Genomic DNA, 23,051 nt, shown 5'->3' with positions numbered 1-23,051 from the left:
TTTTACTATATTTAATAATATAATATCCAAATATCTAATTATTCAAGGCCCAATAATTTCGAGTAACTCGAAAATCAAGTGGCGCGGTAGCGCCACGAAGGCGAGTTTGAGAAGCAGACGAAGCCGCGGCGCTCGTGACACTATTTACTTCTATATTGGTGTTCGGATTTTTCATGATACAGAAAAAAATGCTTATTGTTACTGTTCGTAAGATTTTTTGGCTTATTAGTATGTTTTCTGAGCTAAACTATGATTCCCAACAAAAATATTAGTGAAAAGGCTGCTTATTTTTATAATATGTGAGTGTATAATTCACAAATGCTAAAATTACGTTTTTCTTCTCCAGCCCGAAATGTGAAAGGACCGTTAAGTTATATAATAATATATTACGATATTTTGAATTAAGAGGTTGCCAGTGCATACTCTGCGTTCCGGAGCTGTAACAGTAACTAGCTTGCCAGGGTAGCCGATGACAAGGTCTAGGTGGCGCGCTCCGTGGTTTTTTGTGTCTAGGTGTAAAAATCATTCGAGGAAGGTGTCTAGAGTTACAGGGTGGTCGATAACGACCTCTAGGTAGTTCACCCTGTGGCTTTTGGTGTCCACGTGTAAAAATTATTTGAACGTGGTGTCCAGGTGTACAGGGTGGCCGATCACGAGGTCTGGGTAGTTCACACCGTGGTTTTTGGTATCTAGATGTAGAAATGATTTAAGGGTGTTGTATATCAGAACAATCAGTAATTTCATGTTAGTGATAAAAATGTTACAAAAAAGCTGTGGTCGAAAGGTGCTCAAGATGCCTATATTTTATTTTTACAACGTCGAATATGAAATACTCAAAAAATTTACTAAAAAGGATTGAAATCTCTAAAAAAAGTTAACTTTTAAAAAACTTTTAAAAAATATTACCTAACTACGTCGCCTAACCTTTTACTTTTTTAAGAGTTAATTTTTTTAGAGATGGCATTTAAAATAGTTTTTTATTTTTCCCATTTTTTTATCTGAAGCTCTAAAACTTTATCATTTGAATTTATATATTTTTTAAATTAATTTAATTTTTTTTATCGTTTCTATTGCCAACCTCCAAATCTTTTCGCTGCACAAAATGATTGACTTCGTCCGATTTACTATTTTGTGTAAACAAAAATTTCGGCGACAGATTATTAAAGATTCATCTAAGAAAAATATTGAACCGTAAGTAAAATATATAAAATATAATTTATTTACAATAATTTGAAAAGTTTTGTTCATTATTAAACTATTTTTTATTTTTTTACAAATGTTTTTTTATTTGTTGCTTTAAAAATGAGAAATATAAGTTTAGAAAAAGTATAAACAAAGGTTATTTTTGTATAAAGTAGCATTTTATAGATGTTATAGGTATTTTATTTATCAATTTAATTATATATTATAAGCAGAAGAATAATATGGATAAAGAGCCAAATGCAAAGCGAAGCCGCAACCATTGCCAGCGCCACCGGTTGTCCCGAAGACGGCTCCAACAGCCATCAGCCCGACACGACGTCGAAAACCACGGCCGTTCCAGCAGCAACAGCCGTAAAGAAACGGCCGACTCTAACCAACGAACAGTTGAACAAAGAGTTCGACCGTAACCGTGAACTGAAGCGTCGAGCGAAAAATAGGCTGCTGACTTACACCGAACCTGGACCGCAATGCCCCATTTGCGGATACCGAGGTATTGCTCGATTGGACGAGTGCCCCAATTTCAACGTCCATGGAATGGACTTAACGTACGGCGACAAGTACAAGAAGAAGTAGAAGAAGAAGCTCAGACTAACGGCCGAACTACTTCATTTCCTCCTGTACCTTACCTCAATCCCGTGCAATGAAGCATTTTGTTTTTTCTTATTTCTCTTCTTTCTCTCTTAATGTTTTTTTAGAGGCAAAAGACTGCCGTACTGGCCAACGGCCGTATGTAAAAAGAGAGGCGAGAGACTAAAAATTAACTATTTTTTTTATTTACTTCTTTCATTATATGTATTATCTAGTTAATGATGATAATAAAATGTCAAATTTCCTTATAAAAATTGATATTTATTACAAGTTCTTATTACCCAGTTAGACATGACTGAGTGCGAGCTGGTACACCTGGCAGGGTACACAGCGTCTGGGGGAGGGTGTTGTGACGGCCAAGTGCAAGTCAAATGTCTAACGGCTAATTATGTACTAAATGTAATAAGATTATTGTTTCAGCAAGCTGCCAACGAGCGCCGAAACGAGCGAGAACGAGAAACGAGGCAAGATAGAGACAGAGAGAGTGAGAGCATAGGTAGCGCGGTTGCCGCCTGGCCGCACAGCGTTGGCGATATATGACAACGATGTGCCGACGGCCGGGAGAACCGCGACTAGAGTTAGTCTCGCTGCGCTATCCACACGAGTAGCTCGCGCTACTGTATACGCGGATTTGTTGTGATTCCTGCGAGCACCTCGAGAGCGAACGATATTCGTCCGTACGTTACCGACGAGTTGCTGCGACGCCCGTCCGAACTGTACATCTCCACGTCCGAGACTGGACCACGTCCGTTGCGTCAAGTACTACTGCCACTACCGAGTTATAAGTACCTGCACTCTCACTCTCTCACGTCGACAGGGTAATATCTCTCGTCTCTCTTTATCGTTCGTCGAAGTGTGCGGCGTTTGCACCTCCGTGTATATTTACAATTGAATATATATTTCCTTATCTAAACTTCTCGTGTGTTATTTTCTACGACCCGACCTACGCCGCCTCCGCGAGCTCGTGTAAAAACACGTGCATGATCTGAGTCGGCCGAGCCGTGCCTTCTGCACGCCCGACGTTAATTTACAATAAACAGGGCCCTTCTGGCCCTGGTTATAACACGGCAGGACAGTATTAACCGAGTGTTATAGTATACTCTCACGAAATTACTGCACAGATTATTTTTGTAATGATATGTCAATGAATAGTAGTACATTGATTGTAACACCTGAAAACTATTTTTAAGTAAAGGTGATTCTGCAGGACGGAGGGTGGTACGAGGTGAAGTCTTAGGGGAGGAGGATTAGTATCTAAGATTCCAGTGGTTATAAAGCTTAAGACCATGATACCACGGTTTTTTTTTAAATTATTGTATACAAATTTTAATTGAATGAATCAGTATTAATTTTTCCGTTTTCAAATGTATTATCTTTAGAATAAAATTCATTTTTTAACAATAACCATAATTTCATATAATTTGATCATGTCTTAAAATTATATCAACCCTCTAGGTATGATAGTTTCTAAGTGAGACCAAAATCAAATTTTTTATTGATTTCGATTACTTTTTTCACAATTTTATTTTGGCTCTCATTAGAAAACTATCATACTTAGATAGCTAAAATTTGTAACTTAATTTTTGTTGGCATGTTGTAACAATATATTGAGTTGAATTCATTCTAGCTAATATGAATTCAACTTTCATTTATAGACCCACCTATATTTTTGCCGCGAAAGCCATAGGGTTCAGGGTGGAAAACCGAACCAAGACTGTTAAGTGAAAACTGAGAAAGCAGGCTGTTTCTAAATAATTGAACAAGTCTTAATGCAAAAGAACAGACATCCACCTTTAATATCATAGATTTAGCATGATTATCGCATGCGCAAAAAATTAAGAGAACTTCTGCTACTCGGGTTTCAGCGTAGAAACTACGCATATTTTTCGACTGATTTTGGGTCTAGCATAGCGAGAATCCTTACGCTGGGCAGAAGTGTTACTTAGGTCACAATTATCGTATAGCATTTTATAGCACAGCCTACCTAAGTCCGCTGTTACGCCTATTCATGTCATAAGCAGTTCTATTTTGCATTGTAAGGTTAGCGCCATTAGCATGGCAAGTGTGATAAACAGGATGCAAAAAAGGACTACTTAGGCCACGAATAGACGCGACCCGCGAGTGCGGGCTTAGGTCATACTGTGCTATAAAAAAGATATGGTTAAAATTTAGTGACAAATATAAATCAGCAAAGCTTCACAATGATTACTTATCTTACTAAATGTATCAATAATTGTTCCACGATTTGCAGACTGACGCATCAAATCGTCAATTATTATTAATTTGTTAACTTCCGATCGTTTGAATGATCCTCATTACGTGGTAAACCATCACGAAATGTAATCTCAATATTTTTCACTCTGAACCCATTCTGCCATTTACTATAATAATATAATATTCTTTCTAAATTCACGTTTCCAAGAACATTAAGATATTTTATAAACATTTGCACAAAGACTTTTTTACCTGCTGATGCAGGTCTAGCACAGATCATAGTCCACGGGTGCAAGAATTAATTATCCACCTTTAACACTCGAGATTCGTATAGAATATAACCAGCTTGAAACGATATGTATTACCTATTGAAGTTAAAATCTTGACGTGATCCGTTTCCGAGTCCGCCACGCCCCTTTTTTCATGTCATTCTTTTTCCCCTTACCGTTAGTCCCCTTACCTGCGCTAGTAACGTCACTGGCGTCAGCTGGCTACACCCTGTGTCTGCCCAGCGATAATTTATCCTACTTAGGTGTTACTAAGTAATCAAACTGACAAGCTAAAATGAGCGCGATCTGGTCAAGAGCATAAGACGAAGTAAATCATCACCACGAAGCCAGTCAGCGCCCGCAATCGCAGAATGGTAGAGTAAAGAACGACCCAGAGCTTTTATGCTCGTAGTTTATATAATGCAGTTTTATGGACGCAAAGAGATTTCAGGCGAAAATAGCTCAATAGGCAAATTATTATTTATTCAATATCCAAGCAATAAGCGCTTATTTTAAAATTAACCATAGTATACATCTTGTTCAAAACTTAGTGAAACTGGGCAGTGACACTGGCACATGCTACTGCGGGATGTGCATTCCTTACTACATGCAACAGCCGAGCCTCCCGGCCACACAACTGCGTCGGTCAGCTGGCTCGATGCTTGTAGCAAAGACAGTGTCTGCAGCGTCTATAGCGGTCAACGCACGCAAGCAGAGCAGTAATTGCTATAGTATGCTATAGTAATTGAATTCCGAGCGATTTTAATACATATCTTGCCACATTCGAAATTTATCACCTTATACTTAACAACCAATTATATTGTAAATCTACTGAAAAATACACAAGCCATTCGTAGACGTTTTCAAGTATCAAGATTATTCTTAAGTCAACGTAACTACTAAGAGCTGAGTGCAGAGAATTAAAGACCCAGATACTGGAAAAAAAAATGATCATGACTCATATTACAGCAAATTTTTAATATCCACACTTTACATTATGTAAATCAAAACCAATTATAGGAGAAACTTACGTACTAATATTTCACAGTGGTGCTTTTTTTGAAGAAGTATCAATTTGCAACACTAAATATTTATAAAATGCACATTATGCATTTTACGCTAATTCAATAGAAAGACAAACGAATATTGATTTGGATTTATAATATAATATTCTTTTACCTGTTTTAATAAAATATCCAGCATAAGGATGCAGCATGTTAGATGAAGCTCTTCATCTGACGTGAATTCATTATGCCTTGGTACTGGAATATCATCATCAGACAAGAGTGTTGATTTGTCAGATACGTAATCATCAATACGACCTAAAAATAAATCTTACTGAATCAGTATGTATTATATATTATACAACTGTCGTAGACCTCACACTTTCTGCTATTTAAAAAGAGTTTGGTCTAATTGACAACTTACGCTATAATTGACAACAACATTCTTTAAATTCTTAGTATTTAAATGAGAGATAAATTAAACTAATCCTAAATTAGAGTCGTTATAATTCAAATTTGGTACAAAAAACAGTTTGCAGTTTCTTTTAGACCTTCAAGCTTAACGATGAGAGTCGCGTACACCTATTCTATAGGCTCTGCTGCTGCAGTAATGCTGAATACAGAGAATTGCGGGCTTTTAAATAGAGTAAAATATTTTATTTAATTCATCAATATTTTTGTCTATATATTTCATAATAAGTAAATACGTTATTTTTAGATATAGCATAACAATTCACGTTATATTTAAATAAATAATATTCTGTTGCCCTTGTAGAGAGTACACACTAGCTAATCAGTTGGATTGGACACTCGTAGAGAGATCAGATTTGATTAGATTAGATTTGTTTATTATTTCTGTACGTTATGTTGTACAAATAAATTATAGAGAAAAATGTTAAGAATACATTTTGTAAAATTTGTGATAGTGTATGATACAGTGGATGAAGGATGAATTGCGGCATGAGGCGTATGATTATATAAAAGTGATGAGAAATGACTATGTGTTTTTGAGATTGTAGAAGTTTTGCCTGGCTTTTTGTTTAAAGAGTGAAATTAAAGTAGTATTGCGTATATGTAAAGGTAATGTGTTCCAAAGGTATGCGGCGCTAATATGGAATAAGTTCCTTAGCGCCTCCGTTGCGAAGGTTGGAATATCCAAGATTGTCACCATACTCCTCGTAGGACGGAGTGCAACGTTAAAAAGTTTTCTTAAGAAACAGGGCATGAAGTACTTCCTACTCCCGCGGTGGTAAGCCAATGCAGCTTGTGCCTGAAAGGGGTGATGTGCTTGTCCCTTCTAACACTATAGATGTAACGAATTCCCGTGTTCACGAGTCTATGGAGTTTTATGTCAAGCTCTTGCGTTAGGTCACAGTAAACTAATGAGCAGTAATCAAGTTTAAAAAGAAAATACAACTGATGATGGCACGGACAAATTTGAGCAACCACAAATCCATAGCAAATGAGGTAAAATTATCTGTAAATAGCAAAGCTGAAAAGTATCCCAGACTCATCTCGAGTTTGTTAGCAAAGAATTCTGCTCCCTTACTTAAACGACAAAATTCACAATTGTAGAGCTGGTATCAGCTTTTGCCGAAGATGTTTTACCATTGGATGGTTTTGGATTTCTCGTACCATTATCTGAAAAGTTGCCTATCTTAGGAGTTGTCTTTGACACTGAGAGCAGTACAGTAAGTATACATTCTGATTCTGTGTGATGATATTGACTTTCATTTTTAACACTTTTTTGTCTCCCACAAGAGCCTTAGTTGTACTGCTGGAAGTAAGAATGGACAGATTACTGCTTCATATGCATGATATATGTCAAATACATGCTGGTGACAACTCAAGATATGGATGACGCTGTTACTTTAGAAGCTTGTAAATATTGGCTATCACTGGCTACACAGCCACTTTACAGAGATGGTCTTGCATCGCATTTACCCAGATTGTTCCATGTACTTATCAAGGTTAATGAAATATATTGAATTTGGTTTTATACTTCTAAAGAGAGATGTAAAAGAAGACGAAACAATTTTAGACAGAGAGGAAGATATCAGACCGCGATTCCACAAACCTAAAACACATCATTCGCATGCAATGAGCACGTTGACAATAGCAGCAGCCACGACTATAAATATCTTGATTCCGAAGACAAAAGTGACAATGACACCTCGACGAGTGACTGGAATTTAAGAAAGTGCTCTGCGGCTGCACTTGGTATGGGAAATTGAAGAGTCTGGTATTTTTGCACTTGAAGCAATTGCTAAAGGTATGTGAACATTTCATGACAACTATTTACTTGGCAATTGAATTTAGATGTATTTGAATTTTTGAAATCTTGTTTTTTCTTTAGTAGGTTGTATGCCGGGTATGTCCTTCATTTGCCAGAACTAATTCCATATCTGATCAATTCTCTGGGTGATAAAAAGGCATCAGTGCGTTTTATCACATGTGGGACCCTCAGCCCATATGCGCACTGGATTTGTGCTCAGCCGCTCGACACTTATCTAAAGCCATTATTGACTGAACTTTTAAAAAGAATACTAGATGGAAACAAACGTGTTCAAGAGGCTGCATGCTCAGTAATCACAATGTTAGAGCAGAAAGCATGCACAGAATTAGTAACTTATCTTGGCTTTATCTTAGAAACTCTTGTGTTTGTTTTAGGTGAGTTTCAATTAAACTGCTTTAAATTCATTTCAACTATGGCGATTATGATAGTTACATATGTCTATTTATTTTTATAGGAAAATATCAGCAAAAAAACTGTTGATTTTATGTGATGGCATTATTACATTGGCTGATTCAGTTGGAGGCCATCAACAAACTGGATTAAATTAATTTACTTCGCCTCCTCTCATTAACTAAGGGAATTTAGAGTTTTGAAAGACGAGGACGGAGATCTTTTTTTCTTGTAGAATTTTTGACATCTGTAGCCGCTGCTTTCCAATTGGGAATTCCAATTGAAATATGCTGAATTAAGTGTCTTTCTTCTGAAGAGAGATATAGAAGATAATATAGATAAATTCAAAGCTGGTAAATTAGTTGCTTTAACATTGAAAAAGATGGAGCTTACAAACTGAAGGAGAAAAATGAACTTTTTTTTAAACTTGAAATTGTTGCCAAGAAATAACAAAAGTGAGCTTTTCTATTTATTCTTAATCGCGTGTTTGTTTTTTCATAGTTTTTAATATTCATTTTTTCTTTTAACTAAAAATAAAGAATTTTACGAAAAGATAACTGATTTAGTTAATGAAAATACAGAACTGGCACAATTGCTTACTCACAGGATCAGCTTTTGGAGGTTTAGAAATACTTAATAATATAAAAAGCATGAACATGTTATACATTGTTCCAGATAGGACTTGGCTGTCGAAAAATTTTAAAATAATTGTGTGTATACCATGTAGCAGTTCTTTGAGGTAATAGTTCAAAGTCCGAGAAATTTACGTGTGTGGTATACATTATGTTTTCGAAATTTAATAACTATTAGACATTAGAATTAATAATTTGACGATAATAATGGGATTTTCATAGCTTTTTATTACTTTAATATATTAGTTGAAAACAGGATATGCACTATGGTGAACATGTTACATTGAATCTTACCAAATACATTTACATTGATTAATAATAAACTTAATGTTAGGCTGCAATAACTTTCTTGAAAACTATTGAATATTAGCATGACTATGCCTGGTAGAATCGGTAACCCAGTTAATGGCCAGTTCTTGGAATGGAATCTAAGAATTAGGCAGATTTCTTTGCCACTTCTTAGGCAGAATATAAGGCTTTTTCTCCAAATCAATGGGCAGTTCTTCGATTTATTCTGCTTACCTTGTTCTTAAGTACAAACTGCCCATTATAGTTGGTCGAGTAAACACAGCTGGGTTATACGTGTTTATTACAGTTTGAGGTTAGAATTGGAAAATGGTATCCAGCAGGCTTGTATTCGAGTTCTTAGTTTAAAGGAAAGTATAGAATAATTTTTTGCATCAGAAAAAATTCTGTCTGACCGGAGACTTGAACCCACACCCTGTACGAGGCTAAATAAGTACAGCCGTGCGGCTTAGCCGACCGAGCCACGCAAACGTTGTTCCACACAAACCCTACGAGCTTCGCCATATGTTTCATTTCAAAAGCATTTTTTCTAGTCAAGTTCTTGAACGCTGAATTCAAAAGAAAATTGAAATGTAACATATTTAAGTTACATAACTATAAAATATTGTAAGAAAATCATAATGATGGATTTTTTATAATAAAAATATTAACTTCAAATACAGGGGAATACATTTATTGTTAAAATATAAAACAAATGCTTACAAAAATAATAATACTAGTTTTATTTTACTACGTAGAAAGATCAATTTATATTTGATCTATTTTCATAAACTTTTTAATTTTATAATTTCATATATTATTACTATTATTCAAAGAATATACATTTTTATAAGTATTTTTCATGGATAATTTGAATTGTTACTGTCCACTGAAATGAGTCAACTTATTTTTTATACTTATTTTACAAGTTAAATCTTATGTCAACTTACATTCATGCTTGTAACAAGCGGCCGTGGATTCGTATCGCGCGCGCTTGTTTGGTCGCGCGATGATGGCTCGACAGCCGAGCGCGGTGTTGCCAAGTCATGCGAAAAGGCGCGCTCGAGAGGCCGCGCGCGAAGTTAGACAAATTCGGGCAAGCAAACCGTTCAGACACGTGCGCGCAACCAATAAAGTAAACCCGGACAGGAGCATTGTCGAGACGAGATTACGAGATACAAGAGACCGAGATCATCCTTATCGATCGCGCGAACGCGAGATCCAGCAGCACCCGCATCCAGACCATCTGGGAGCTGTGTAGCCAGGCTAGGAGGGACACCTCCTCGCCAACAGTCGTCGAGCGACCTTGCACGCCGGAGATCGTGCCACTATGCGAATCCGTAAGTCTCCTGACATATTTCAGACGCCGACGAACTACAGACGCCGAAGCCAAGGTTCGTGCCACCGAACGCACGGCTCGTCTATCAAAATCAGTCCTCTCGCGCGCCGCGTATAATCTTCTGTAATTTTGATTGACTTTAATATACTACCTATCAACACGACAGAAGGTGTTTGTATTGTCAACCCTAGAAGCACCTCCTTTCTGACCTATGCTCACGAACTCGGCAGGGTTAGACCGGGAAAAAGTCACGGCATCGTCGTCGCCGCTGACAGTCGAGCAACCGTGGACGCAGAGAAAGCGCTCGTTGTGCATTTTGTATTCGCGAGCAACCCGGCTACATCGCACGGAGTCGTCATTGTACCGACGGCTAACGTCCGTCGATGACTCCATCTTCATCGAGGGAGAGCCGTGGCGTATCAGCCAGTATAGTTATCAACCGCTCTGTGACACGGCGGCGACTTCGACCGTACAAGTTGATTTGGCGAGAAGAAAATCTTGGCTCGCACCGCGTAGAAAAAGAATTGCGTTGCGGAAATTCGAATTCGTAGCAAGCGTGGCAACAACACACGTAACGAACCTTGGCGAGAGGACAGCGGCGAGCAAGCGGCGCGAATGTAAACGGCGTTTGTTTACATCGCGCGCAGCCGGAGCAAGCGTTGGCTCGGCGGGAGTGTACAGCGAGTGCGAGTGTAATAGACTTGTGGGTTAGACTCTCTCGGCGAAGAGACGATAGCGTTAAGCCCAGTGGCAGGCTAGTCCGATTTTCGGACGAAAACAGAGAACTCGTTTTGTATCTATTACCTAGTGGCCTTCGTCTAACAACAGTTTTACTCAGCTGTTTCGCCTTGTCCTTCCCTTCTATTCTCTTCGTCATTTCTAACCTTCTTGAGAATGGTCCTTATGTAGTTGTTTACTGCGCACCAGCCATTCTTTGACGCTAGCATAGCTGTGATCATTGACTTAGGAGTCACCCTAGTCTGGAGGTATCGCTCGAGTTCTTCTCGTTCCATTTCGTATCGCGAACAGTTACAGAAGACATGCTTTGCATCTTCGTTTGCTTCCAAACATACTGGGCAATTTGGATTATCCTCTATCTTGAAGCAGTATAAGTAGGCTCGAAAGCACCTATGTCTGCTCGAAAACTGCGTAAGGTAGTAATTCACTTCCCCGTGTCGTCTATTGGTCCAGTCAACAATACGTGGTATGATGCGGTGTGTCCATCGCCCCTTTCCACTGGAGTCCCATTGTCTTTGCCACTAAGCTAGAGTTTGTTCCTTTGCGGATTTCCAAACTTTCTTTGAAAAATTGTTACAACGCCGGCTCTCTTCGTAGATATTCTTTCGTTCTGTTGCTAGAAGGTCAATAGGCGGCATACTTGAAATCACGCACACTGCATCGTATGATATTGTTTGGTAGGCAGAAATGACCCGCAATGCACTTATCCTATAAACTGTTGACAGCTTTTGTGCATAGGACTTTACCAACATAGCGTCCGCCCATATTGAGGCACCTCATAACATAATTGATGTAGTTAGTTACAGCTAGGAGTAACATTCGACCCTGCATTGGCCCACCTACATTTAGCATGAGTCGCGATAGTGCAGCACCGACTTTTGCTGTCTTATTGCTCGCCCTCTCGAGATGCTGCTTAAACGTTAGTCTGGCGTTTGTGGTGATTCCCAGGTACCTAATGGTCGGCTGAGAGTCTATTTCGTGTTCGTCCACTGACAGCGTCATTGTCTCTATTTCTTTTTTTTTTTTTTTTTTTCAACTGGTTATAAGGATAGCCTTCGTTTTAAGGCTAGCAAGCTCAAGTCTAGTCTGCTTTAGCCAATCACGGATTATACCTACTATCTCGTTAGCGATTTCCGTCACCTCTTCCTTTTGCTTTGCTACTACTACTACTGCAATGTCATCTGCAAACCCTACAAATGTTGCTCCTTCGGGTAGCTCTAGCCTAAGTACTCCATCATACATGATTTTTTATAATAATGGGCAAAGCACTGACCCTTGTGGGACCCCTCTGGTTACTTGATGAGTTTTTGTGCCGCTCTCTGTGTCATACAATAGGGTTCTGTCTTTCAGGTAGTCAGACGTAATCCTTCTTATATATGAAGGTACTTCTTTTTTCCGTAGTGCCTCGTGTATCTTGCCCCAGCTGGCTAATTTAAACGCATTTTCAACATCTAGTGTAATAATAGCACAGTACTTCTTCGATCCTTCTTTCCATCATTTTTCCTCTATTGCAGTTCTAGCGGTGTCGACTACTAAGCTTACGGCATCAAGAGTGTAGCGTTTTTTTCTGAAGTCGTATTAATATTCTGCTAGTCCGCCTGATTTTTAATAAATTGGTTCATTCTATCGCCGAATATGCGCTCTAAAATCTTGCCCGAGGTGTCCAGCATGCAGAGTGGTCTGTATGAGGCAGATTCTCGAGGTGGCTTATCTCCTTTCAATAGTAGCACCAGGCGTTGCTTCTTCCAGTTCTTAGGAAACGACCCTTCTTCTAAACATAAATTGTACAAGTTCACAAAGACATCGCGGCGTGCCTGCATAGCTTGTCTCAATGCAATATCGGGTATGATATCTAGGCCTGAAGCCTCGTTGTTCCCAATTCTTCTGCATTAAGCCAGTAATTCCTTTGTGGTGATTGTTGGAATGGTTTTGTCATTTGCCTCCGCTTTAGGAGTAGCTGATTTAATTCTGAGCTCTTGGGAAGGATGATATAACCTCCCTTTATGTTCTTTCTTACCACTTGATACGGTCGGCATTAGGGATTCAACTCAACCTCGTCCTGTAACTCTTTCAAGCACCATTGTTTGTTTTCTCGGAATTTTTTCTTCAGTATCCGTTTAGCATCCTTCATTTCTTTATTTAGGGCCTTAGAAGTTCTCTTATTTTAAAGATGAATTAGAAGTCCTTCTTGGCCTTATTGCGTCGCAGGCTTGGGTAATATTTCCTATTACCTGCTTGACCTCATCATTCGCAGATCCAAACAGCTGTATGTCTTCTAGAGCCAGCAGGAATGTCTCCTTATCATAATCCTTCGTTTTCCAACTGACTTTTTTTGTCGTTACCCTCCCGTTGAATTTCTGCTTTGATATTCTTATCTCCATTATTGTCGCTTGGTGATCACTATTTGTGTAATGATTGCTCACCGTCCACGATCTAACTCAGCAAATCAGCTAGCTGCTAACAAACGTGAGATCTATAATGGACCCGACGTCTCCTCTTTAAAATGTGTGAGAACATCGCTGGTTAACTAAAATTAAGTCAAGGAAGGCGAATGTTCCAATAGCGCTCGTTCTCTTTCGTTCGTCCTTTGGCTGCCCCACTCTACTGCCCAGGTGTTGAAATCACCTGCTATCAGTACCGGTTTTCTTCCTACAGCATCCAGTACTATCCGGTCCAGCAGTTGTCTAAATTGTTCTATCGACTTGTTAGAAGAAGCATAGCATCTGTGAATGTGTACGCCTGCGACCTTAGCCTTCTTTCCTGGAAAGCGGCGTCTCTGCATGCCCATTTTGCCGCTTTACCAAATCTGTCCATATCCCACGATGGTTTCTCCAGGTCTCTGTATTGTTCACAGACGATGGCTATGTCGATTCCTGTCTCAAGGACATACTAACTCAGTAGGTTCTGTGCAGTCACGCTGTGATTTATATTCAACTAAACTATTTTTATTTTCTTCGTCTGTCAGTAACTTCTACTGCAGCTCGGTAAAATGAGCATTCATAGCTACCAGCTGCATGGTCACTCTTGCCAATTGTGCCTCTTTTGCAGAATACACGGTTGGGTTGGTTCTTACACTCCTTTGCGTTGTGCCCATCTTTTCCACATTTAAAGCAAAGCTTACTTCTGTCTTCAGTAAATGTGCAGTTTCTATTGATATGGCCAAAACCTAGATATTTACAATACCTAAGCGGCTCGTTTTTGCGGTTAGCCACCCGAATCCTATAGTTAACCCATCCTATTCTGATTCTTTGTAGCTTAGTAATCTTAGCCGCTATCTGAGCTGGTACCTGTATCACTGCAATCAGCGTGTCACCATACGTCTTTCGCAGAGATCTATGATGTTCTCTTCGCCAATTTCTTCCTGTAGTGCTTCTAGTACCTCCTCTTTTGAGGTAAGCATGTCCAGATCTGTCACTTTAATGGTTTCTTTTACCTAAAGTGCTTTTATTGTGGCGCCTTCCACTAGATCCGCATTAACTGCTTCTTGGAAGTCCGGGGTTTTGACTTCTTTTGTGCGTTTAAGCTCTATCAAAAGATTTCCTGCAACTGTTCTGCGTATTTTATTCCCCAATGTATTAAGTGACGGAGCCGCTTTTATTTTTGACAAAATGTCTGCATACCTCTTTTCATTTGCAGCCTTGATGATTAAAGCATCTGGTCTGGGAGGTCTCGCCCGCTTCGGTCCTTGCTGGTCCTATTCTGGTTTGTAACGCTAGGGACACTTTAATCCTTTTTACTCGCCTTTCTTTCCTTTTTCTCTGACTTTCTTGTGACGACTTCCTACCACGCTGCTTTTTTGGATTCATTATCCGCTCCTTCATTTTTTCCAATTCTATCCTGTGGAGTAGTTTGGCCTTTCTTTGTTGTACCCACCTTCCGAGATCTGAAACTCGGGGTTGTCTGGGTTTCCCTCTCCTGAGTTCCCGAACGCTGGCATTGCTGTAAGTTATCTTCCGCCATGCAGAGATTCTTATAGCCTGCTCTTATGATTCGGACAAGATCTTTAATTTGCTTGTGCATATCGTGCCTGTCCCTGTGTTTTGGCTAAATGTATTGCGCAGCTTTCAAACCCCTAAAGTCCTTAAAATATCGAGGTTTGAATTGTTTTTAAAATTTTTTGATTTCTTATATCTAAAATAATATCTCTCTATATTATAATAAAAGTTTCGTTGCTGCCGCCGGTTCAAGAATTCCCCTTTCCCTAGTTCCCTCCCCTAATTTTTCCCTCTGATTTCCCCCCCCCCCTTATTTTCCCCCTAATTTTCTTCCATAATTTTCCCCCCTTATTTTCCCGAGCGGCTTTTAAAGTTAAGTGCGTGCGTCCGAATGTGTTCAACCCTTTTACCCTCCCATACGCCCGTCAAAACCTGATTATTATGATCTTTGTGTTGTAACTTTCCCCAAGAGACTGGATAGTCAGTCGGTTCCAGGATATGGATAGGGGAAAGGGATAAGAAAAGAGTCTGCTTTTATATTTTTAATAATAACAAAATATATTTCTTAAGTAAAGAATAGCAATTTGGAATCAGTTGTTAAATCCCGGCTGAATCGGAAATCAATTATGCGTCTTGTTAAAAATATTTCGCCTTTACAAATAGAATTGTTTAAACTAACACGGTTGACAATTTACAAGACTAGGAATGAAGGCGCGCTTCGCGCGCTCTTGATTCTATCTCTGTCTAATAACACTGGTAGAAAATCCACCATAAGTGTTGGGCGGCACACTAACGTCTGATAATATTTTATAAGCATGTAACATGTTACTAAATCCCTCAAAACTATTTTTTAATAAATATATTAATAATGCTCAATGTCGTCATCATTGGTTTGAATAGTGAATTTGAAGAAAAGTTCAGTATAAGAGTCAGTGGGTGTGTCTATCATTACAATGCCATTTATTTGCATTATAAAAAAGCTATACAACTGAAATTTTACACAGATACTTAATATGCTACCTAGAAAACATGTAACCTACATGATTATGATTTAACTGTTTACATTCATATTTTCACATCGAGGCCCATATGAATTTTTAAATTTAGCGTATCAAATTTTGCTTGTAGACAGTTACACAGAAACTACCACCTCTAGCACATTGTATTTCTGGTTTCCAGTGTATTTTTACATGAAGAAAGTGATAAGTATTTTAGCTTTTTTGTCAAGGTTTTAGGTAATTAGAATTTTGACTTTTATATGGGATTTAATTAAAATATGAGCTCTCTAGACCTGTTAGTTTTTGAATGAGAAAAAATGGAAAATGGAGAAACAGGTATCGGTCTCAAAATCTCTCACAACTGTTAAAAGTCAAAATTCTAATAACCTAAAACCTTGACAAAAAAGCCAAAATATTTATCACTTTCTCCATGTAAAAATATGCTAGAAACCAGAAATACAATGTCCTAGAGATAGTAGTTTCTGCGTAACTGGCTATAAGTAAAATTTGACCTGCTCAATTAAAAAATTCGTATGAGCCTGGATGTGAAAATATGAATGAAAACAGTTAAATCAGAATCATCTAGGTTACATTGTTAGGGTAGTAATAAGTTTACCGAACTAACAAAGGAATGTTGTATGGTTATGCGGATGATAGCTTACTCTCCCATACGGGGGAGATCAGTACTTCGCACTGATTGTCGCGGCGGAGCTGTTTGCGTGATAATAAAACACCAAGGAAAATTAAATTATTAACGAGAACGACTTACTTATGTTTGTTGACGAGGATGACCCAAAGGTTGACGATCAAAACTCTCAAATCAAATAATCTATTAGACTCAATTATTTCAAAAATTCCTTTATTTGTTTCTGGAGACTTCAAATAATGTTCAAATGGAATAATAAGACACAATTTCGGTAAATGATGATCAAGACGGAATCACAATTAAGACTAAACTCCAAATTAAAGACTCAGAAATATAACTATAAAATCGAACTCTTGAATAGCGTTCTTACTCTTGGATCGCAAACACAGGAGTGAAAATCGGGAGAGGCGAAGCTTGAAGAAAAACGTCATAGCTTTCTCCCACGGAGGGTCTTTACTTCTCCTCCGCACTTCAGTTTAGCTGCGCTCTCTTTCTTACTCATTAGGTCTTATGGGCCTAAGTACGGTCAACAGCTAAACTGCAGCGTCGACTGTGCACGCGCGCTTTCAGCCGAGGGAGGAGAAGTTTGTTTTGGTTTAGGATTACTTCTTACGCTCGTTAAGCGTCGAAGTTTCTGGATTTTTCCTGCTGTCTTTATTTCATTTAATTTAATATTTCTGAATATTCATTCAGAAACTTCGTCACTTAACATCCTCCCCCCCTTCAAACGTTTGTCGCCCCCGACAAACGATTATACCTAAGGGTGAGTGGTCTGATAAGGGTGACACGCTGGCGAGCCAAACTTAGACGTTTTTCTCTTATCTTTAATGGTGTAAGGTGCGATTTGAAAAATTGTGGATTTAGCGTAGGATCAAGCTTTTTAATTTTTGTATCTGCTCTAACCTGCAGATATTGAATTGTGCCTATGCTTTGAATTATTGGTATGGTCATGCGTCGTTTATTTTTGGACCACAATTGGATCCCTTGAACAATCTCTGCCGTGTTCATTCGATGAAGCAATGACGTTGCTTTTTCTTTGAATGTTCAAAACATTCAAGTTTATGCATGGGTTAGGTCCGCTTTTCTCAAAAAAAAAAAAAATTTTGGAAGCTATTGGTAAGCAATCGGCAAGATTTCTCTCCTTTTTTTTGTTAGGCTTGTCAACCTTTTGCTTGTTTTAGGATGGTGATGTGGATTTGGGTGGATGGTTTTTTTTTTGCTTTCTTACTCTTATCTTGTAAACTTTGAAACGTTCCGCGAAGGGTTAATACGCGAACGCGAAGGATTCGAGACCCGAGGTTAGTAATGTGGGAGAGAAGCACATTCGAAGAGCGATAGCAGTCTTTGATCCAGCCGGTAATGTCTATTGAGTGGACAAAAGATCTCCCTATCCTCTGTAAGGGCCGAGCCACCAGAGGAGAGCTGCTCGTGTGTAGAGGGAGATGAGTAGGGTATTCCCACTACGCATATCCCGCACACTTAGGTAAACCACGCAGCTATTAGACTGATGTGTGAGGTACTACCATCTCACCATGAGTCTAGAACCAGATGCGCCATCTAAATACAAGGTACTACCATCCTACACCGGTGACACAACTGATGGGGGGATGGGAGTGGGGAATGCTAAACAAGGGTTAACATGGTTTATATGTTTTAAATGTCTTTCAGTTATTTATTTAATAAGCGATGCTGGATCTCAGTCTACAAGGAGAGGGAGTGGAGTGCACACATACTCTTCGAGAGCCTGGGGCTCATGGACTACTGGGTATGGTGGAGACCGGAGCAAGCAGCGAATACTACCATTCGCACGTTTCTCAGTTGAGAGCCAGATCATGAATGCTAGCTGCTGGCTCCGGGGCTCCTTATATACCCGGGATGCTCCCTCTCTCCTGTGTTATCTGCGCGCACGCCATCTACCAGCGCTCAGGTAGACTATTTACATGTAGCTACTAGCGCCACTCGGTCGGTAACTTGCCTACGCCAGGCAAGTTATCTGTTGCTGTTCTCTTATCCCTCGGGCTGGGCCTGCCGTCTCAACTTGGCTATGGCTCTGCTCCGCGATCACACAAACTGTCAAGGATGGTCTCGTAGAATCTAAACTTATTTTTGAATCTAACTTATGTGTTATTGTTAGTAATACGTATCGCTTTATTTCTATTATAACGTGCTACTAATATTTTTATGTGGATTACTTCTTGTTATGTGTTAATCACTTATTTACTAATTTTATATTTCATTTTGTTAGTATGACTTAAATAATTCATTTTGTTATTGCTTATTCTCTAATATTGGTATTATTGTATATTATATTGTTTTGGGTAAGGGTCTATTTTAAGAAAAAAAGGTATTTGGTTCTACATTTTTTTTTTTTTTTTGAAAGATAATATGAAAAAATATTTTATTTTGACGCAAAACAATGATGGTAACTTGGTCTTTTTTTTTATATGAACTACTTACATCTAACTTAAAGCTAATGTCGCAGTGTCGTCTCTTAAAAACTAGTGTCTAATATTTTATTGAAATCTATCTTCCCCATTTCCTTCCTAATTTGTTCTTCTGCTGCGGTACTGGCTCTTGTCGGTTTTTGGGTCTCTGTATGTTGTCGTCTCGGTTGCTCTGTTCGTCGTTGTCTCTCTTGCATTCGGCGTCTGGTGTTCTGTCTAGCTATCTCCCTTTCTATGGGATCCTCGTCACTGGATGACGTGTAATCTAAGTGTAATGCTCTATGCACGGACACTGGTGCTGTCGTGTTGGATGTTGCTGGGCAAGTTGTTGCTTGCTCTTCGGCCTATCCACTCGTGCTTGGTTGTGGTGTCGATGTTATCTGTCTTGGGTCCTCTTATGTTTGGGTCGTTAATGTTGACTTTTCATTTAGTATTCTCTGTCTTAAGTGAGGCATATTGCAGTTCTGTATATGGTCGTCGAAACTTTGTTTCGGTATTTGGTTTCCGCAGAAGTGAAGCATTGTATCGTCTGTTCTTGGTGTCCATTTCCACTTTATTATGTATTTCTGTAGTCCGTTTAGTTTGGCGTCTATTGCGTCAACTTTGTTTTTATATGTTACGTATCCTACTTTTCCTCTTGTCGTGCCGTCCGTCAGTTCAATGCACACTGTCTCTCCAAATACTGTAAAATCTGTTTCTAATTGCTGTTGTGTGGTGTCTGGTGGTGCTAATATGTATAATTTTGTGTTGTTGCCGGGATCAACAGTCCAACTTATTGATTTCAGTTTCTGTTGTGTTGTGTCTTGTTCTTTTTCCTTTTTTTGCTGTGCTGTGGATCGTGGTGATGTGTATACTTTGTTGTAGGCTAGTTTTGTTGAGTGCGTGAACTGTGTTCTTTCAACAGCCTTGTCTGCGCTGTCCTGGTTTTCAAACTCGATGAATGCAGTGTAACGTCCATTTTGTCCGTCTTTTGGCTTTCAATGTCTTACGTCTTTGATATTTCCAAATTGTTGAAATGTCTCTATTAAATTTTCTGATGTCGTGTCTCCGGGTAGTCGTATGCATATAGTATTCGGTGTTTTCACGTACTCTATTGTTTTCTCCTGATTGGTTTTTTGTTCTGTCGTTGGTCTTTGTACGTCATCGTTCGTTTGTTGTATGTATTCTTTGTATTTGTTGATTAATTTAAGCGCATGATTTTTCATTTGGTATCTAATTATTATGGCTTTGATGCCTTTGTCTTTCGTTGCGTGGTGTTCGGTGTTGCTGGGCCCATGTTGTCTAAATAATGCTTCTGCGTCTATTGACGTACCTATATATGTGGCTGTCACTGTGTAAGCATCTGTCAAATTTATTTTGAGTAGCTGTACATTGTCTTGCGGGCTGTATGTATGGCGTAGTGCTATGTTTGGTTCATTAATAGTGTAAGCTTCGATATTGTCATTGTCATTCTGTTGTGGGCCATTATCATTGTTGTTAAAATTTTCATTATTGTTAACATTATTGTCATTGTTGGCAGGTCTTTGGACGTCGTAATTGTCATTGCTGTCAGTGTTCTCGTTTGTAGCAATTCTGTCATCATTGTTAATGTCGTTATTGTCTGGATCGTTATTGTTGTCCGTAGAGTCGGTGTCATCAGAGTTCTCAGAACTGTCAGTAGCGTTTGAGTCAGTAGAATTTTTGGAAGTGTCAGTGTTGTTGCCTGTCTCTAAGTTGTTTGTCGGTTCGTTAGTTTCTACAGTGTTTGTTTCTTGGTCTGTCTGTCTGTTCAGTTCGTAATCGCGTAGTAGTTGTACTGTACCTGTATTTGTCCTGTACGTTATTGTTAATATGGCTGTGGCAACGTCAGTCCCTTGATTGGTAATTCTAAAGCTCTTAGTGTTGTTCAATCTGTATTTATTCAGTAATGTCATAACAACAGGTAGTTTCCCTGGTGGGCCAAAACGAATGGTGATGTGTCTTGAGTTCTCATCAAACTCGACTGACTCGATTATGGTCTTGAAGATTTGTTCCATGTTTTTCTAATCTATAATCATGTCATTATCATCATGTATTACTTTGAGGATCTCGGGTGTTTCGGATTTATGTTGATTCTGGGCATTTACTCTGGCATTTTGTACTGGGTTGCTGGTAACAGGATTTTCTTCACTGTTTTGTTTTTGGCTCTCCAGCCAGAGTTACTATCCTGGCTATTTTTTCTTTCAGCTCCAATATGGTTTCTTTTAAAGGTTGTCTTCATTTGCTGTAGATGATAGCCATGATCTTCTAGATGGGTTAACTGTCATCGGTGTATCTGAATCTGCATCGGTCGAACTTTCGGGAACTTCTCTCTGTTTTACAGTAGTAGCCTTGGATGTTGATGTTTCGGTTTGTGCTGGCTTTTCTGTTTTTGTTTTACTTCCTAATACAGCCGTCTTTGGTGCTTTCGGTATTGCGCCTTGTTTGATGTACTCACCCACTGGACTTTGTGCTATTTCTCTTCTCTGTGCTATTACGCTATGGTCTAGGTTAGGTGCTTCTTTATTAGTTTTGGAGCCTATTGGTCTCCCTCTTCCTCTGGATTTATTTTTTATGTCACCTGCTGATTGTATTCTGCTTCGTGGCTGTATTGTTGCTTTGGATAGCGTCGTTACACTTGCTGATGATTTTTCTTGTTTCTTTTGTTTCTCTTCTATGACCATCACTTTAATACTAGGTAGATTCTTATTTATTTCTTCTTCAGTCATCTCTGGTGTGTTTCGTGATAGTGCATCAGCGTTTTTATTTAATTTGCCTGGTTTATATTTGAAGGTATATTCGTATCCAGTGAATCTGAACATCCATCTCATTAGTCTCTGTCCTGGATCTTTTCTGCTATGCATCCAGTTCAGTGGTTCATGATCGCTCACTAGTGTGAACTTTCTGCATAATAAATATGGTCTAAATTGGTGCAAAGCATATAATACAGCGAGACATTCCTTTTCTGTAGTCGAGTAATTTCTTTCGGCTTTGTTGAGCGCTCTGGATAAATACTGTACCGGGTGATCAAAACCGTCTTTTTCTTGGCTGAGTACGGCACCAATGGCGTAATCAGAAGCATCCGTAGTTAATGTAAATTCTTTGTCGAAGTCCGGAAATTGCATGATTGGTTCTTTCATTAAATATTCTTTTAGATCATTTTTCGCATTTTTAGGTGTGGCAAGTTTTGCTATGGCTACTACTTTTTCTGGGTTTGGCTCTATGCCCTTAGCGCTTATAATGTGTCCTAGGAATCCGACTTCTCTTCTAAAGAACTCTATTTTATCTGGTTGTAATACTAGTTTCGCATATCTGAGTCTCTCCATCAAATTTCTAATTCTTTGTTCATGTCCTTGAAGATCTTTACTATATACTATTATATCGTCTAAGTAAACTAGCATCTCAATGTTCTGCAAACTTCTGAGTACCTTCTCTATTAGTCGTTGGAATGTAGCCGTTGCATTTTTCAATCCTTCCGGTATTTTGGTATATTCATAATGTCCGTTTATTGTGGTGAAGGCCGTCTTGTAACAATCTTCTGGGGCCATTGGTATTTGTTGCAAGGTCAAAAATGGAAAAGTATGTGTCTCCTCCCTATTGATCCATTATATCAGCGATGTTGGGTAGAGGGTAAGCATCTCTGATTGTCTTTTTGTTGAGCTCTCGTAAGTCGATTACCATTCTCCATCTCGGATTTCCGTGACTGTCAGGCTTCTTCGGTACTATACATATTGGTGAATTGCATGGTGAGTTTGACTCTCTGATAATTCGGTCTCGTAACTTCTTTTCTATACTATCTTTCACCACGTGTTTGTATTTCGGTGGATGTCTGTATTGTTTCGTATTTATTGGTATATCGTCCTCTAAATGTATGTTATGCTGAATCATGTCTGTGCATGGTAGCTTGTCTCCAGGCAATAGGAATCTGTCTAGATAATCCTCTATGATGCCATCTACAATCTTTAGTTCTTCTTTATTTAGGTGGCTTCTTCTAATAGCTTCTTTCACTCTCTCTAATCGTTTGATTTTATCGACTATAATTTCGCCATTAAAATCAATATCTGTCTCTTCTA

General features: G+C 38.8%; 1 protein-coding gene across 16 annotated transcripts in view; it reads right to left on the bottom strand.

Annotated features, from left to right (window-relative positions):
• The window catches only part of LOC100680429 (protein unc-79 homolog), a 2,400,004-nt gene that overhangs the window by 1,914,573 nt on the left and 462,380 nt on the right, over positions 1–23,051 (bottom strand). For all 16 annotated transcript variants that reach the window (XR_004345182.1, XR_004345183.1, XR_004345184.1 and 13 more), the window contains one exon: positions 5,454–5,596. Coding sequence is in view for 13 of the 16 variants with exons in the window: in XM_031923950.1 (XP_031779810.1) it covers positions 5,454–5,596 (143 nt within the window). In the remaining 3 variants the exon portion in view is untranslated. The remainder of the gene's footprint in view (positions 1–5,453; positions 5,597–23,051) is intronic.

The sequence above is a fragment of the Nasonia vitripennis genome (genome assembly GCF_009193385.2).
Source record: "Nasonia vitripennis strain AsymCx chromosome 2 unlocalized genomic scaffold, Nvit_psr_1.1 chr2_random0002, whole genome shotgun sequence".
NCBI classification, from domain to species: domain Eukaryota; kingdom Metazoa; phylum Arthropoda; class Insecta; order Hymenoptera; family Pteromalidae; genus Nasonia; species Nasonia vitripennis.
The sequence above is the reverse complement of the archived record's forward strand: the minus strand, read 5'-3'. Positions and strand labels throughout refer to the sequence as shown.